An 18,323-nucleotide genomic window follows, 5' to 3' on the forward strand; every position below is an offset into this window, starting at 1 on the left:
GGCTGTCCCGTTACTCTATGGTCCCGTTGCGTTGTCTGCAGTTTGAATTTTGTTTACGTTTTGCTGAGACTGGTGGTTTTTGTTTTCTTTATCGTGTTGCCAAATATTTGGTGATACACCCATTCAAACGGCGAAGTTCTAATTTCACCCGAAGTGACCAACTGTAATTGGAATGATAATTGTCAGCAGCAACTCTAGCTTGTTTATTTTCATTACACATTGGATGAGAGTCTGGCGTGACATTGTAGCGTAGATGATGATATACGAATACCTACACGAAGGAGGTACTCCCCCCTTTGGTTCAACACAAGCATGTCACTAGCTCAGGTGTTGAATACACTGGGCTAGTGAAATTGGCTTAACTCGCTCGCAAACTAAAGTTTTTTTTGTAAAAGGTGTGTTTGTTAATTCTTGAATTATTTTTATCTAAAGTTTAATCAGTACCAATTTTGTTATGTCTTCAACATTGTCCACTAGAACAAAGTGAGAGGCAAGTTATTTAGTCAGTATGATTAAATTGAATTAGTGGATTTTCATTGACCGATTTTGTAGACAAGTAGCTATCGAACTCCTCAATGTTTATGATCCTTAAGCAGGAGCCTAAATAAGGTGCGATCAAAACAGTTTTGAGATTTGGGATATGCAGAGCCATCTAGAAGGGGTGGGGTTAGGGGACAAAATCCCATGGTGAGTATCATGGGGACCTGGTTGAGTTCTGCAATTTGTTATATGCTTTTAGTAGGAAAAAAATTACAATTATAATGCAAATAAATTCATTAGAAACCTTTTTAGTCATGAATTTTTTCCGAATAATGTTTGCAGTTGCAAAATTTACTTTTAATCCATATTTCTTTGTGTGTGGTGTTTTAAAAAGTTGTGTATTGAGTAATAGGGAGAAGGCCCAAGAGATCTACTTGCCCCTTGTCTCTTAGTTTCACTCTACGGCCCCGGGGATATGAATTCGCAGAGTTGAAGGTACATGCTCTTTTTCCAAAAGTATGTAATTGCTTGTCTGTTAGGTAAGAGTTTGGAGATGAGTGGTGGACTGGTGCCTAGCAAGAGTACAGTATACGTGTCCAATCTGCCGTACTCGTTGACCAACAACGACCTGCACAAGATATTCACCAAGTATGGCAAGGTGGTCAAGTGAGTAGAAACTAGGCATATGTGTTATTCTTGTCACTGCCAGATCATTTCTAACCCTCACCTCATGCATGAATGAGTAGATTGGTTTTGTTTATTGCTATCTTACAAAGTTCGATTATATATATAGTTGTTTTGTTAAACACCATAACAGGAGTTTACACAGATATTTATTAATTGAAAAAAAAAAATAATTGGTGTGGGAAAGAACCACTTTGCACCCTGTTTGCTTTCAAGTTTTTTTTCCTTTTACCAATAATAGTTTTTATTGGAATTAATGTAAAAAAATGTTGCCTATCACACTTATATAAACTTGAAAGTATTTAGTCTTATCACCACATATAATGTCTACATTCACTTGCTGCGGTGTGCTCAAATCCATTATAATTCTTGTTAAGACCAATGTTAGTCTACATAAGGTTGTAGACACTGGGAGCATCTAAAAATGTCATCTGAAGTGTTTGCTTGAGGTAAAGAAGCCCCAGCAGTCTACTTTCAAGGGCATCTTTCATTGGAGAGCATGTACCTTAGGTATTGTGCCTGTATTAGTGCTGAAATGGCACCTGAAAGGACTTGGGCATCGACATTTTGTTCCGTTGTAAGTGTTTTGGTGTTCACATTCACAGTGAAATATGTCTGAAATTAAGATGTCATTTCTTTTTTTGGAAGGGTGACGGTTATGAAGGACAAGAAAACTCGAAAGAGCAGAGGGGTGGCTTTTATTCTGTTTCTGACGAGAGAAGATGCTAGGACCTGTGCTGCAGCCATCAATGGCAGAGAGGTGAGACAGCTTTGAGGGACATCTTTTACAATATGTTTACATTGTACGTTTGTGTTCAAACTAAAATGTTATTAAGTGTGATTGAGTTCCTTGGTTCAAGACTAATACAATTTTTTTTAAAAATAAATTGAAAATAAAAGTAAAATAGAGATAATAAATTAAGCAAAATCATTAAATAAGTTATAGTGGCTATAGGGTCACCAATTTGCATTGTTATAAGAAAAATTACTTAAAGTCTGTCATATTTGTGCAATACCGGCTTGAAAACAATAGTTGGTGATAACAATGTTGCCACCTCTAACAAACTTGGCAGTGGATACAATAAAAAAAGAATTCTCAGACTTTTGGTCTCTAGTAAATAGTATTTAGTTTTCTGTGTTTATATATGTGTCTTTACATGTTGTTACAAGTGGTAAAAAGCAGATCCATACAGTTTTCTTTACTACCTAATATATATGTACACTATTCGTTAGGTTATAACAATTTAACTGTCTGATCACAAATTAGTCACTCATTAGTAACATTAAGTCCACATTTTTATCTCCCCACTGGAGCTCGGCTCAACAGTGGTTCTTTCTACTGCTCATCTGTTACCATGCATCTCGGACTCAACACACTGCCTCACATTACTCACTCGTCTACCGCACATACAACACCCGGATGCTTCGGTCCTCAATGAACCAATCTTCGCACACAAAGTTTGTTGCTCACCATCCGCTATCCTCACCAATGGGTCTCTCATCCTCTTCACTTCGCTTCGCTCATATTTCCGCAGATTTGCCGGTTTCATGCTATCGCCGGTGTTGCCATCAACCTCTCACTCACACACTACTTGCAGCAGGCCAATCTCTGTCTTAAACACCTGGAAATGTCTTGTAGCCCCCCGAAGCATCGCTTCATCAAAATCCCTGACTTAACACTCAAAACTCTGTGAACAGTGGCATCCTAGTTACACCACTTCACGCATATGGGGCCCTGGGTACTTGCCAAACACACTAGAGACTGAGAGAGAGGCACAGCTCCTAATGGTATTACTGCAGAGGGACTGGCGCTGCATGTCTCGGAGGTGGGGCCTCCCCTGGATCTCCGCTGCACTGGGCCATCTGACCGTCTTGTTGCTTCAACTGTAGTATTCTCATAACAATATGTTTGTTTATAGTGTTTGACGTCATTATATTATTTACAGAGGCTTAAGGTTAGGGACAAGATTACCTATAGCAGATTTTAAACCACTTTGGTACCAATTTGGTACTCTTGAGTTTTAATTTTTAGTCTTGCCAGGAGATGAAATTGAACCTGAGAACTTTGCCAAATGAGTGTAATGTGTTAGCGAATATTGCCACAGAAGACCTAATCTGTACATATGTGTGAATGTGTATTTATACAGATTCATTTTTATTAAGAACAAAAGTGCCACACAAACAGTGAAAGACTGAAGCTGGCAGACACTGTATATTAGGGACAAACATACTCAAGAATGTCTTAAGACAAGATTTTATTGTTGTACTTATTTTTAGTTAAATTTCATTTTAAAACAGAATATTTTTGTGTTATATGGTTTGAGGTCGACAAGATCTTGAACTCTTTAAAAAATATATACATTTTAAACAACAACATAATATAAAGTAGTAAAAAAATAAAGCTTTTATATTAATGGAGTATAAGTGGTAACAAAACAAACAAGCAAATATAAGGACAAACAACAAAAATTTTAGATTAATCTAATTAGACTTGTAACAAAAAATTATTATTACAGGTAAGTATTAACATTTGTGCAAATAAAAGTTTTAGATTAAGAGAATTTGTTGCTTAAACATAATACACTTTTTGTTGAAAAGGAATACAAGTGGAGTACTTTAATGTTCCAGGGGTTGTCGGGGTAGTTATTATTACCGTTGTCTGTCGACTGCCTAGGGCACCACTATGGACCCAGCGGGGACTCAAGGTAGCAGGGCAGACCTTAGGACCTAACCTGATCTCAGTGTCAGTCACAGTACTTATGGTTTACGAAAATATGTTTAAATTGTGGGCACTTTAGGCACCCCACAAGCCTCTGAGTCATTGAACATGTGGTCGTTCAAAATATACACTGTTTACTGGCAAAATTGTTTTCATTGGTCACAACTTAGTGCATTATAATATAATGTTACACTACCATGGAAAGAAAACTGTTCTAAAAGCACAACGTAGGGGTTCGGGGCACCACAGGGGAAGAACTTTGTTCAACGGTCATCAATTAAGTTCAAAAATCCATAAAGGGAAATGAAAATACTTTAATATGACTGTCTACCACCTGAAGTGGGCTCTGAAGAAAGATGAAAAGGTTTAGAATCATTAAAACATACAACTAATGCTAACAGACTAATATAAGACGAGTTGAAGTCCTCGGGGTGTGACGAGCGTCCTACCTCGGGTGACAATCTCAAGAGACTGGAATGAGTACATCACACAATAGCTATGGAAAAGCATCCGCAGTCAAACTATAAGACAGTTTAGGTCGATTTTAAAACAGTGCCAAGGGCAAAACAAACTAATCCTTTGATAAAATCTCTGTAATTAAACAGGTCGTTTTACAGTAATATTATATAGTTATTTAATTTAAAATTTTGTAAAAAATATATTGGAATAGGATGCATTAGTAAACCTGAGTGCATGGCACATCTTCATCCTTACTGTTCTAATATGAAAAAGAACACATACACATTCAATTATAATTTTAAAAATATGGCACTCTCTTTACTTAATAAATACGCAACTCCTGTACACACACGTTGGTGGGAGATTGAAGTACTGCAGAGTGGGGTAGAAGGGTGACTGTTGGCAAATCACATCGTGCTCGTATTAGGGGAATAGATGTCAACATGATAAATAATTAGTTTGTGAAGTAAGCACTATACTAACCAAATTTTCAGTGTGGGAAAAAAATATATTATATTATACCAAAACTTGTACGTATTAGATTTCTTATATTTTTAAATGAAAAATTATAGTAGCTAGTTGACACATGACAGCAATGATATGGTTTTTTAAGTTGGTTTCAGTCTTGTGTGGCATTTATCATGAAATAGATTGAAAATATTATTTTAGACCTTTTCGAATTTATAAAATTGAGGGTAAGGTTATTTCAAAGTAACTAGTGTAGTTGGTGAACAAGTTAAAAAATAGGGTGTAGATATAATAGGGGAATCTGGGCTAGATGCTTTACCTGTATAGACGAGTTAGCTAGTTAATTAAAGAAAATGCTAAAGATGAATTTTTAGTGTGAACTGATGATGAAATAGAAATTTTGATGTATAATAATAAATTTATATTCTTAAAATAGTTATTCTCATTGCTCCTTGTTGGTATAGTATAGTATAGGGAATATATAGGCTTTTTATTATTTTATTTTATTTTAGATTTGTAACATTCCCACCAACAGTCAGGGACTTTTTCATTGGGCACGACATATACAGACAAAATACAAGGTTATAACTACAACTATATGGATACATACCCCCGTCAGAACCATTAGCAGGCAGGACATCCGTAATCGGCCAACATGCGAGGGCAAGAGTACCACATATCAGCAGTGGTTACAACAAAAATAAACAAATATTAGATCTTTAAATACAAAAAAATACAAAATAACAGTATGTAACTGTAATGTCAATTATCAGAACAGGGTTTTATTTGCAGTTATTGTTTCGATTATCCTTACAGTTGACGGACAGCTTCAATCATAAATTGCAGCCTCTGACACTTGTTAATGAACTTGAATCTTATCAGCAAACAAAGTTTGTTTGGAAAATTTCTCTACATTAGGGATTTCATACATAATGATGCAACGGGAAATACTTAAGAAAAAGTTGGGGTTCTCTAGAAGGAACATTTGTTTTGTTAAGATGAAATATTTTGTGTTACAATGGGAAATATTCAGTTTGCTAAATATTTTGTGTTACTGCGGGAGATATTCAGTTAGCTAACTAGCTTTAAAACCAATTAAGATAGGAAGAGATTGATGGAGGAAAATGGGCACTGTTTACAAGGCCAATGCTTGAAACAGCCCTAGATAATGTTCACCATCCTTGGGTCTGCATGGAAGGTAGCGGCTATAGGCCAGGGTAGAGAGAACAATGCACCATAAGGAATACAAGAAGCTTAATGTAAACTTTACTTTGTACTTAATCAAATACATACTTACCATGAGGATGTGACCATAATGAAAAAAATCTTAGAAAACGGGACCTCATAGCAGCGCACTGCACATATGTGTGTTGCAGCTATAAGTATACACTGCATCTCATAGCCAACCGGTCGTCAGTCAGAGCCCCCTCGTACCCTCTTTTACATGCAGCACACTTTTCCCTCAGCTAAACATGCGCAAGAATACTGCCATGTTTAGTCAGCTGTAAGGCCACAGCATCACACCTCCCTGTGCCTGTCCGTCTGAACACTGGTTTGCTTCTTTGGGTGAACGCAGCATAATTTTTTTAAATTATAATACTTTCAGGGTTTTAACTGCAAAGGATATTGACCATGTCACTCCTGTCATCTTTAGTGACTTATGATGTTTTCTGTTAGTGGTAAAGCAGTCATCGGTAAATGCTATGTAATGGAAGGGCACTGTGGCTTGATTATTTTTATAAATTGTGTTTCCAAACACAATTGCTGTTACTTTTTAGGATCATATTCCGAGCGAAATCATTAGTCCTTACAGTAAACAAAATTTATTATAATTAATTCCTATTAAGTATGTATTAATGATTTAGCCACATGACTCAGATGTTTGGACGAACATTGAAGAGCAACATAGCTGTGGACAATGGCCGCAGTGCGGACTTTATTCGTCGTCGAGACTACCCAGACAAGAGCCAGTGCTACGAGTGTGGCGAGGTGGGCCACCTCAGCTACAAGTGCCCGAAGAATGCCCTTGGTGAGCGGGAACCACCACCCAAGAAGGAGCGAAAGAGGAATAAGAACAAAAACAAGAAAAATGATGCATCTCAGGTATGTCCTTCCCATTTATCATTGCTGGAACATTAATAGAATTGCTAACCAGTTAAAACAAATATGCACTAAAGGTTGTATTAATGCAAATTTGGGTTTAGCTGTTTATTTTCTCGCTTATAGCATCAAACACAATCTTATTTGTGTAGTGCTGAATTAGCAATGCAGTTATTAATTCAGTGTTTCATTAAGGATTTTATAACAGTTCTTGTTTTCAAAAACCAATATTGCTTGCTTTTTTAATGTAGGAAATTGAACTATTGTTTGTATTATTTGGTTCAGGTATTAATTTTTTTTATTTTTGTGAAATATGATGATGAGTCTTTTACCTGTTACTGGGTGTCGTGAGCACAGGCAACTCTATGGTGGTAACAGCCATAAAAGCAGAATGATTCGGTGGTGCTTTACCATTGCCTTCCGCAGGATGAAGGTAAAAGGGACATTACAAACACCCAGTCCTGAACTCAGGAGAAGGTTTGATAAATCCCTTCCACGGCTGGGAATCGAACCCGGGCCCCTTGGTCACCAGCCAGACTAGCTAGACACTAGACCAAGTGGGCGGATATGAATATTTGTTACTTTATTTTATCAAAGTAGTGACATGCTTCTCACTTTAAATATTCTTTAATTTTTTCCTCCATGTGTTTAGAAATTTATGTACATAAATTTGTACCTATTGAAAGCAATTGATGCTCAGATATTGTATATCTGAAAACCTGAGTCCTTGTTACAACTCTAGTTATGATTTATTTTAATTTATATTTTCTATTACAACCAATTTTTTTTTTTCAGGAAGGTAATGAATGCATGTGAACTAAAATCAAAATATAATTTAACCTCAAATTTGTAGGTACAAGACATTACCTATTGTCTTATGATAATGGCTGTTCTTATCCTATGCCCAACAAATAGATGATTTTTTTTTTTTTTTTTTCAAATAACATGTGGCTGACAACAGTCTTTTGTCTCACCTTGATTGAGCCCTATTATGATAGCTGTACCGTTACTAAAACGTTGAAGAGCATGACTGGTATTGAAGGTAGTTGTAAATGAAGCAAATGTAAACAATGTATTACTTATGTTGTAAAGTAAGAAGGAACTGGTACAGGAAGTGGTGTATGGCGAGGGGAAGTACTGCAGCAGGGCTGTGGTGACTGTGCAGCAACAAGACGACTATTACAGCTCGGACGAGCAAGGCTGCAGGAGCCCGAGGTGTGGGTCTGCGGCAGACGAGGTGACGCTGGATGACGAGACCCTCAGCTTTGCCATCAGACTTCAGGTGATAGCAAGCTCTTGCACGTACGGCAGCCCTGTTCTGCCTGCCTTTGTCAGTCTTCTACTTCATGATGGCATTGACACTGCTCTGGGCTAAATGTTAGTGCACCTTTATTTTACATGTCAAAGAAATGTAATGAAACTGAAGGACTGTTCATCAAAGTCACAAAGTGAACAGTAATGATGCTGGAAGTCTCAAAACTTTATAATTTCCAACAGACTTTTACCATCTTACATTTTTTTGATGCCTCTCTTCAGTTAAATATAAATAGTGGGAGACTCCACTTAATTCACGTGGAAAACATCTCTGGAGAGGTTTTAACGTACTAATATTAAAATTTATGCAATCGTGTGAATACTAGATCTTTTGCGGATTATGTTTAAGTTTGCTTATATATAAATAATTGTAAGTAAAAAATATTAGAATATCCTGAAAAGTAGACACACTTTAATATTTTTCTAAGAATGTCTGCATAAGCACAAGTGCAAGTTAAACTGTCACGTTTGGAAAAATAATTACCAATATTCTAAAATCTCATCAAAATAATTATCAACTTAGTAACTCAAACACAAAACAATATTAATCTACATACCATATTTACCCCGTATCGATCACAGATTTTATGCTGATTTTTTGTTTAGTAAAAAGTACTGTTATCAAGATGTGAATTTTACATTTTGGGTAAAAAAAAATTAATATTGTACTTTTGTGGTTGACTATGTGGTTAAATAACTAGCCTGTGTTGGTTTTTAATATATACGTATGTCACTAGTAAATATAAATTGTTTAGTTAGATTAGCTCAGCAGTGCGTGTAAGGCATCATGAACTGTGCCGTTAAGCTACGTCCGCTGCCTGTCGGGCGACTAACCGGCCGGCACCGGCATGTGACGTGGCTGTCTGCCGCCGGGCTGTGGGGCTCTGCAAGAGAGGGAATCTAAATTACACCAGCCAGAAAGAGGGAGCGGGAAGTGCATGTGAACAGGCATTTTACTCAATCATCATGTTTCTGTTTCAACAGGTTTTGTGATGCAACTGTGTCCAAACATTGTTTTGCATGAGATTTCCTACACTTCCTACAGCAACATTTAATTCATGACAAAAATGCTGTAAATATCGTGCTTGTTATTATTGAAGAACGGCAGTCTTTTCTCTCTTGGGGATGGGGACTGGTAAGAAAGATTAGAGCTGGGGGAACACTTTTCCTTTGTATTTTTTGTTAGAGCAAAGATGAGGGGGAGGGGGGAAGGGCCATAAAATATGGAGAGGGGAAGGATGCAGTGTTTCTTACGTGGCAATAAGCTGAGACACAGACGATAAAGACTTCACTTGTATTCTATGGCGCAACTCATATTTGAGGGTGACTCTTACCATGAAAAGTGAAAACGTTAGATTTTTTGCCCAAAATTAAGGGGTGCGATCCATATGAAGGAGCAATTCATCTGCCAGTAAATATGGTACTCTCTTTTCCCCTACTCAAGATTGACGTCGTGGAATGTTGATGCCCCTTGTGGCGAGCTGAATATGATTTCTCATACCGCCTACACCCACCCCCTCCTCTCCTGGCTTCTCTTAGTCATACGTGTGTGACGAGTGGGTTGAATAGTGCACAACCACCCAGAAGAGGTAGGAAACAGCGCAGGAGAATCAGTGCCATGCACACATACATATAACAAACCTGTATTTTACACTTTATTTTATGCCCCAAGCATCTTAACACAATGGAAAGCTGAGCACTCTTGAAGCTGACATATTTTGATTTTTTTTTTTTTTTTTTACATTTTTATTAATATTTCTTGCTGTGTGGAATAATAGTTTATTATGTGTAAGTCATATCAACTACAATTAAAAAAAAAATTACACATTTGTTTTTATTAAGTGTTTATTGATTCATACGTAGATGACCACCTCTGCAGCATTCTTGTAAACATGTATGTATTGTGTGTCACTGTATCAGTTAATATTAGATCGACCAGTTGTTTAGGTCAAATAAACACAACACTACTGAATTTTTCTAACTATTTCACTGTTTGATGTAAAAGGTACTACCACACATTCGAAAAAAAAATCTGTGTAAAATGTTAACTTAAAAAATGTTAATTTATGATGGTAGTGTTATGTTTGTGTATGTGGCTTTTAGATTGTGTTTTTAAGTATAAACACATGGGGAATGGAAATATCTTAATTCATGTTTTTTGTATGGAGTATTTGCCAATTAGAAGTTAATTTGTGAAAATTCTTAAAAGTGAGCCTCGTAAACTGGGTGTACAAGTTGACATGTGGCGTGTATTAGAACCTTACTTTTAGCCTCATGTTCGGTAATCCATTTGGAAGGTAATGGGCATCATTCTGGTGTTGCATGGGTACCACCATATGAGAGAGCAGATGGACCAAATGAAACCTATGGGGTGACAAGACTTTGAACCCCCTAATTGTAGCTCCTTAAACAAGGACCTGGCCTGCTCTTAGTGTCGGACACGCTGCTAGATGTCAAATAAAAAATGCACTTGTGTTCTCCAGATGACTCACATGCAAGTAATTTCTTAAGAATGCCTCCACATGGTCACTCCAGTAAGACAAATGGTTACACACAAAAAATTATTCACGTATGATGATTCTACAGCTTCTCTTCTTTATAAGGAAATTAAGTGGTTAAAAAGCCGTACGGCACGAATCAGTTTAAGGGAAGTTTGATCCACAAACGTGATTGAACAATGCAACGTCCATCGTTGATTTCAAAAGGCTGGCTAGCGGGAGAATAATTAGCTAAGCAGTCTACCACCTAGGTAGGCTCTGAGGATAAGCGAAAGTGTTTAAGAAAGTAGTTGCAGTACCAGAAAAAAAGTCAATCAGTGAGATTACAAAAGATGGTAAACTCTTAAGGCCAGTGATCTAGAGACTAGGGTGGGTGATGTGCCCATTGGCATCAGCTCTATGTTCTCGCACCTTAAAATGATAGGAAATATTTCAATTGTGCCATAGGTGAAAGGAAATAAAGGAAATGATTAGAAAACATTTTTCTTAATTTGAATTATTTTTCCATTTATTCATTTTAAAATTAAATAAGTTCTACTTTAAAACCGTAACTTAGTTCTTAGTAAATTTAAACTCAATTTTTGTCCCAGTTCTTGCTCTTTACTATACATGCACAGCAAAAGAACTGAAATGGCCACAAATTTAAATACTAAGCCTTTAGAGATGTGTTAAAGATTACCCTATCTGTTCTATACTTAACTAGCAGTTCTATCAAAGTATGTGTAATTATGGGCAGGGCTCACCAGTTTTTTGTTAAATTTTTGGCTGTAAGTTGCAATTGTGCTAGGTGCCGCACTTTCAGTGAAATGTTTTCTCATATATGTAGTCCGTACTCTGGCCCCAAACAGCTGACTGATAAGTTGATCATCCTTCATAATGTCATGATACAGATGTGTCTGTTCACTTGTGTTGTAGCAAGAGAAGGTGGAGAGAGAGCGACAAACGACCGAGGAGTGTGTAAGTCCTGGAGATGAAGCATTGGGAAGGAAGCGGATACGACAGAACTCTTACTTCAGTGACGAGGAAGATGTCAGTGACTGAACAGTATCTTCTAAAACACTCACTTTTTGGTCTCCAGTTTATTGCTTCCATTTTTGTGCTACCAGGCAAAGTTTTGGTAGCACATGTGAATATTGACACCAAGATGTTCATCTGTTAATTATTTTCTTAGTTATTATTACCCACACGTTTACAAGAAAAAGTGGATTTTCAAGGCACCACAAAAAAATTTGTTGTGTTCGTTTAAAACAACACAACTTCCAATTTGATTCAGACACATTCTTGTCCACATCAACTCTAAGAAATAACAGGTGATTGGAAAATATTTTCCTCTGTTTATTGGCTTCTGACTGTCGGAAGTCTTGGCTCAAATCGTCCATGACATCTCGCAAAAACTGTGGTCCAATTTTGGGCAGTTTAGCCTGTCGCTAAGTCTACGTGCAGATTGTCCCAGTTTATACTGATTGGCAGTACAAATAATATAAGATAATGAATTATTGCCTGTTATAAAACATTGCTTTGATCGAAGTATTTGCTGAGTCCAGACACTTTTAGCATCACACAAAAGAGTAACGATGAATGTAGACTGCATCCAAAAATTGCACAGATAATATTTATAGCCCAAATTTTGAGTCGCTTAATTGTATATAATTATAATTGTGAAAAGGTGTTACCGTACTGATTCGTGTATGGATAGAGTTATTCACTGTGGGTTGAAAAAATTAAATTTGAACTTTGTACTGTGTGGTTGATATGTGTATAACAAACCTATATTGGGTATAAATAAATTTACATAGTATAAATACTTTGCCCGGCTCGCAGAACGATGTCAGGTTGGTGACAATAGGCTACTATGCTTGCATTCGGCTAGAGTGGGGGGAAATTTATAAAATAACTCTGCCACAAATTGTGTGTGTTGATGTTTCTTTCGCCCTTCCTCAGCATAAAAGTCTGTAAAATGTAACCATAAACATTCTCCACCTGTCTATCTCAACAGGTTTTCATGATGCAACTGTGCCTCAACATTATTGTTTTATCATGAAGTTTCCATGCTTTCAACTACAACATCCCATGACAAACACGGAAGCCATGGTTTTTGTTTTGAAGTGTGATTCATAATATCCTCCATTCCCATGCAAGTTAGTACTGTAACATGCATGCACGTTTTCATACAAGAAACACAAGCAAGAGTAGCTTGCTGCCTCTCCTCTCGTGGGAAGAGGGTAGACAGAAAAATAAAATACAATAGCCTTATCCTTTGTCCTTTTACGAGAAGGCATGAGGGAGTAAGAGTAGGCGAGGGGCGTGGCACAACCCATATTCCAGGGTAACCTTTATGATTAAAAGTTATGTTTTTTTTTTTGCTAAGTATTATAGGTGAGACGTACTGCAGGTAAGTACAATTTATTTCAGATGCAGTTGGCTTATTAGTGAGTTTATAAAATTTTATAATAACTCTGATTGCTTATATGTTATATATTGTGTCAAAAACAATTTCACTTTTAATAACGTTAACGAAACTGTGCGTATTGGAGTACCTACCTTCTGTAAATAAATGCATTTGGCATTCTAACATTAGCAGATGTTTGAAGTTTATCAGCAAAGCTTAAGTCAACAGTGGAATATGTGCAAACAAGAATCAGCAAAATTAATCTACCAGTCTGCCATTATTCAATGGTATTATACTATGATATTGGTAGTTTTTAAATTTTCTTGAAAGGAAGAAAGTCAGAAAAGAACACATCTCATCAAAAGTTGGAAATAAAACCAAATAACATAATATAGCAATAAAAATCAATAGCAATTATTTTATTGTGTCCTACAGACAAATACAATTATTTTCAGGGCATTTATTCCACTTCATATAATTTTACTAGTGAGTGTCTTATGGGAGAGCAATAAAAATTTTCACAAGATTTTCTTTTGTATCCTACAGTTCAAAATAATGATCAGTAAATAGTGATGGGTGATTTTATTATTGATAGGTACTTAAAACAATTCATAAATAATAGATGTAAAATTACCATATAGCTCAAACAGTTCAGTTAAATCAATCATAAACAATATATTTAAAAAAAATCCAGAAGCTGCATACATGCTTCAGCAGTGAGGTTGTACGTGTGAAGACTGCAGTGTGGAGACTGTATAACTTGCTCTCCTTAAGGTCACTTGCCCTCACACCACCACCTTGACACTTACAAATTAACACTTTAAGACTTGTGTTTGTATTGACAATCAGAAGCAGCAGTATGGCAATAATACAAATTATCTGAAATATCAGCTCTGATGATTCAATTTGACAGCTCATGAAACAATATACTTCATTGAAAATATTTACAATTAACAGAAATTTTCCTTACTAACCAAACAAAATTGTTATTACATACTATCTGATAAGATTGGAGGTGGGACTTTTGATACTTTAACACCTGCCAATAGTATGTTGAATAAATAGTATTGACATTTAGTATCAATTTAAAACAACAGATACCTAAGTTCAATTGGAAGAATCAGAACACATTCCTGAGCAGGCATGAGCCTTCCACCAGTAACTGTGGTCTGAAGTGCTGTTCAGTCTGGAGTCTGAAACTGTTGTTTAAATTGTTTCAGTGTTATTTCTAATGTTCACATCTAATTTGAGCAAATGATCTGTAGCTAACTGTATTATCTTGGATAAAGTATTATACTTAAATTTGTTTCAGGAACTTACGGAATCATCAAAATCCACAATTAAAACAATTACTGTAGAACCTCTATTTATTAATCAAACAATACTGATATTAAATTGGGCTAATACCATGATTAATTGTTGAAAATCCTGATTAACTGACATACCCAGTTGATTATAAAATCCAGACAAATAAAAAAATTAGAAAAACCTTGATTTAGTGGGTGAAAATTCTCACTAAAGATATTGATGAATTGTGACTTGGTAGCCTTATTAAAATAATAGAGTGCTAGATATGTTAAAATTTTACTGTGGGGAAGAATCAATAAGCTTCAATTCCAAAATCATTGAATTATGAATTCTTCAATATAAATGGTAAATACTACTATCTTAATCGATTTCACACCAAGTCAAACAGGTTACTTCCTACTCAAAGGATTTTATTTCAGTCACTCCTAAAAATAATGATTTAATTGTAAGCATTTAATGTACATCCAAGTTATTTTTTACATCAGTAACAGCAGTAGTTCTCCTGTCAGTAAATAAAATATTTCAATCATCCCATCAATATTAAAAAATTCACCACATAATGTAAAATTTTCATAATTATTTTAGTACAATAACTGAGATTCAAATATTTTGAACATTAGTTTAACAAGTAGTGGAACACAGTCATAAATATAAAAGAAAAACTTTGATTATATTCACAATGTAACTTTATTTGATAATGACTTAACAAATCAATAAAATCTGTCCATACCTTTCTTAACCAGCCACATACATTGAATGCCTGATAACATGACAATATAATTAATTGATAATACTTTGATGTCTTTCCCTTTTTTATCAATAATTATCTACATTTTAAAATTCAATTTGAGTATGTATCTGGCAACTCCTCTCACTGGACATGCCATCTGGTTCGACAAACTGAACTTGTACTATAAATGGTCAACTGGCAAACAAAAAGATCAGTCTTCAGACAGTGCAACACTGTAGTTTTACCAAAACTGCTGTAACTGAAAGTGAGGGTCGCAGTATAATTGCAAACCTACATCTTTTCTGCTGAGAGAATTTTTTTTAAGCGGCGCGGCGAGACAATTTTGTGAAGGTCACAGCCGGCACCAACAATGCAGCCAAAACGTGAAGTAACAGTGCTACAACAGTCAGTTGATGACCTTGATAGAAGAGTGATCAGAGACACTATCCACGAATTTTATGCATTAAAAATGTGGTTCCCACAACAAGGAAACTACTGCCAGTTTTGATAGAAAAAAATTGATGGAGTTGGGGAAAGACATCACTGCGTAAAATACTAAAAAAAAATGGGTTTTGTGTGGAGAAGAAGCCAAAATAAGCTAATGCTTCTTCTCGAAAGATCTGACGTTGCTTGGCGATTGCGGTACCTGACTCAGATGAAACAGTGCAGGGAGGCTGGGAATAACATATTTTACATGGATGAATCCTGGGTTGACACTAATTTAAGGTGTAATGGCAACAGGAAATGCAGCGCACAGACTAATAGTTGTAAGCATTGGTTCTAGGCAGGGCTTCCTTCCCGGAGCCTCTCTTGTTTTTAAAAGCATACACAACAGGAGACTACCACGGCCAGATGAACTCTGGAAACTTTGAAAAATGGATTACTGAAAAAGTGATTCCAAATTTGCCACCCGGTTCAATCTTGGTAATGGATAATGCTCCATACCATTCCAAGCAGAAAGACAAGCTGCCATCCAAGTACGACAGTAAATGTGCAATGATAGCTTGGTTGCGGAGAAAAGGTATACAATGTGACAATAAAATGTGGAAAACAACACTTTCCGAACTTGTTGAAAAACATTGACCGAGAGAAAAACATTTCAGAGTAGACAGGTTAGCTGAGCTACATGGTCGTCATGTAATTCGTCTGCCTCCCTATAATTGTGAATTAAATGCTATTGAGCTCGCGTGGGCCAAGATCAAGCGTTTAATTCATGAGAACAATACTTCTGGTGGACTTTGGTTGTAAGCGTTGCAGTCGCAAACCACAAGGGCCTTAGATTCCATCACAAGCACCGACTGGGAAGGTAACTGTCAACACGTGGTCAGTAAAGAGGACGAGTACTGGAAAAAGGACTGGGTCATGGAGGATGTTTTGGAAGGGTTTATAATAAATGTGTGTAATGACAGCAATGACAGTGCATCTGAACATAGTGACACAACTACTGACAGTGATAATCTGTTCTTGCTGTACCATGGTGATATTCATATACATGCTGCTATGCAACACTGTTTATTTCAGATTCTCTAAACGGCCAAAATTTATACTTTTATGTTTGAGAGGTTCTATTAATCTAAATACAAATGTTTTAAAACTTATTTGTCAAAGAAGTGTTTTTTTCAGAGTACTTAGACTTTGTTTGCTAGGATATGCTGTAGCTATTATATTATGTTATTATTGTTATAACTGTGTTATTTTTGCTGTTTTAATACTATTGTTGCCTAACATTGTTACTATTATCATGTTTTTAATGTTACATTATTTCACACTGCTGTCATTCATCTTAACTTAAATCTCTACTGGCTACTAAGTGGTGTTGTAATAGCATGTCATTCTTGTTATTTTCTAAGTCAAAGTACTGAAGATTTTTTCAGTAGGATTACAGTCAGTTGGGGTAACATTGGCCCACTTTTTGACATTTATGTATACTCCAGGTAATATATAACAAAATTCTTAGAAAGAATTTGCCCACAATATTTTTTGTTTGTTTTAACTATGAAAAAGTGCATATTTTACATTGATGGTAAATAATTTAATTAAATATTTATAACAACTAGAAATTTTTAAAATGTTGGGCTAATGTCGCTCTCACTTGGGGTAACTTTGGCCCATGGAAATAAATCCATGGTTAACAAGGCACAAAATAGTTTGGGCTGATGTTTGACCAATATATAGTATGGCTCATTTGTAAAAAAAAATTTATATGACATAAAAATACTGGTTTGTCATATTTATGAGCTAATAAAAATACAATGTAAATAAAAAAGTTAAATAAACATAAATTGAATATATTAACTTAAAATTAAGATCATTAAATCACTCATAACCTATTCTACAGTAACATTTCATGTCATTAAACAAAACAGTCAAGTTCAGGGACAGACAATTGGTTTTGTTTTGAAAATTTTTTTAGGTGGCTCGAGCATCGTCAACACATCGTTCCAGTGATACATTTGTGAATATTTTTTCGTAGGCCAACGCCAAAACTTTAGTCCCTTTTCCATACAGTCAACAACTGGCCCTTCTGGTGTAATGCTGGTGATTATTCCTGGGTATTTGTCTCCATTGTATAGTACAGCCACAAAATTGTCCACATCACAGTTCTTTATGTCTAACTTTTCAGTCAAACTACCTGTTGTTATATTTGTTGAAACTTCATTGTCAGAAATATATTCATTCAAGCCATCTGATTACGACTGTACTTCGTCATAACTGCTTTCTTCCAAGGAACTGGAACTTGAATATAAATCCTTCCTTTGCATCTTTCGAGTTGTTTTGGTTTTTGAAGATGGTCCAGGTTCAGCTCGAGCTACTGGTACTGCAAGGTCTTTGACAGAAATGCTCTTACCAGCAGGCACCTCTATGACAGTAGATCTTGGAATTCCATAAAGTGCTGCTGCAACACGAGACATTTGTTTAGAACGAATAGCTTCTAAACATTCTTGTAATTTGTCATCAGTGTAATTTGCATAAGATCTGGTTCCCAGTTTTCTCTCGTAAGTCCTGGGCATTATCCCTCTGAAATACAAAACACATATTTGCATTAGGCCACAGTTCTCGTTTATGTCTGCAATGATAAGTTTTGGTAAATATGTATTGTACGGATTAGCGCCAAAAAAAATCGTACAAATATGAAATAACTTTCATTATATGCTCTTTTACGTCCTCTTTTCA

At 35.9% G+C, this 18,323-nt stretch overlaps 1 protein-coding gene across 2 annotated transcripts; it reads left to right on the top strand.

Moving 5' to 3' along the window:
- The first annotated feature begins 10 nt into the window (after positions 1-10).
- On the top strand, positions 11-12,461 carry LOC134530650 (zinc finger CCHC-type and RNA-binding motif-containing protein 1-like). 2 transcript variants are annotated; one of them, XM_063365681.1, is made up of 6 exons: positions 11-284; positions 1,020-1,146; positions 1,813-1,924; positions 6,689-6,913; positions 8,076-8,192; positions 11,638-12,461. In XM_063365681.1, exons 1-6 carry the CDS (start codon positions 254-256, stop codon positions 11,761-11,763), a joined length of 738 nt encoding a protein of 245 aa, XP_063221751.1. In that variant the 5' UTR covers positions 11-253; the 3' UTR covers positions 11,764-12,461. The 2 variants fall into 2 exon arrangements, with proteins under 2 accessions (XP_063221751.1, XP_063221752.1); XM_063365682.1 differs by having other exon boundaries at positions 31-395.
- The last annotated feature ends 5,862 nt before the right edge of the window (positions 12,462-18,323 follow it).

Source organism: Bacillus rossius, chromosome 3 (genome assembly GCF_032445375.1).
Source record: "Bacillus rossius redtenbacheri isolate Brsri chromosome 3, Brsri_v3, whole genome shotgun sequence".
NCBI classification, from domain to species: domain Eukaryota; kingdom Metazoa; phylum Arthropoda; class Insecta; order Phasmatodea; family Bacillidae; genus Bacillus; species Bacillus rossius.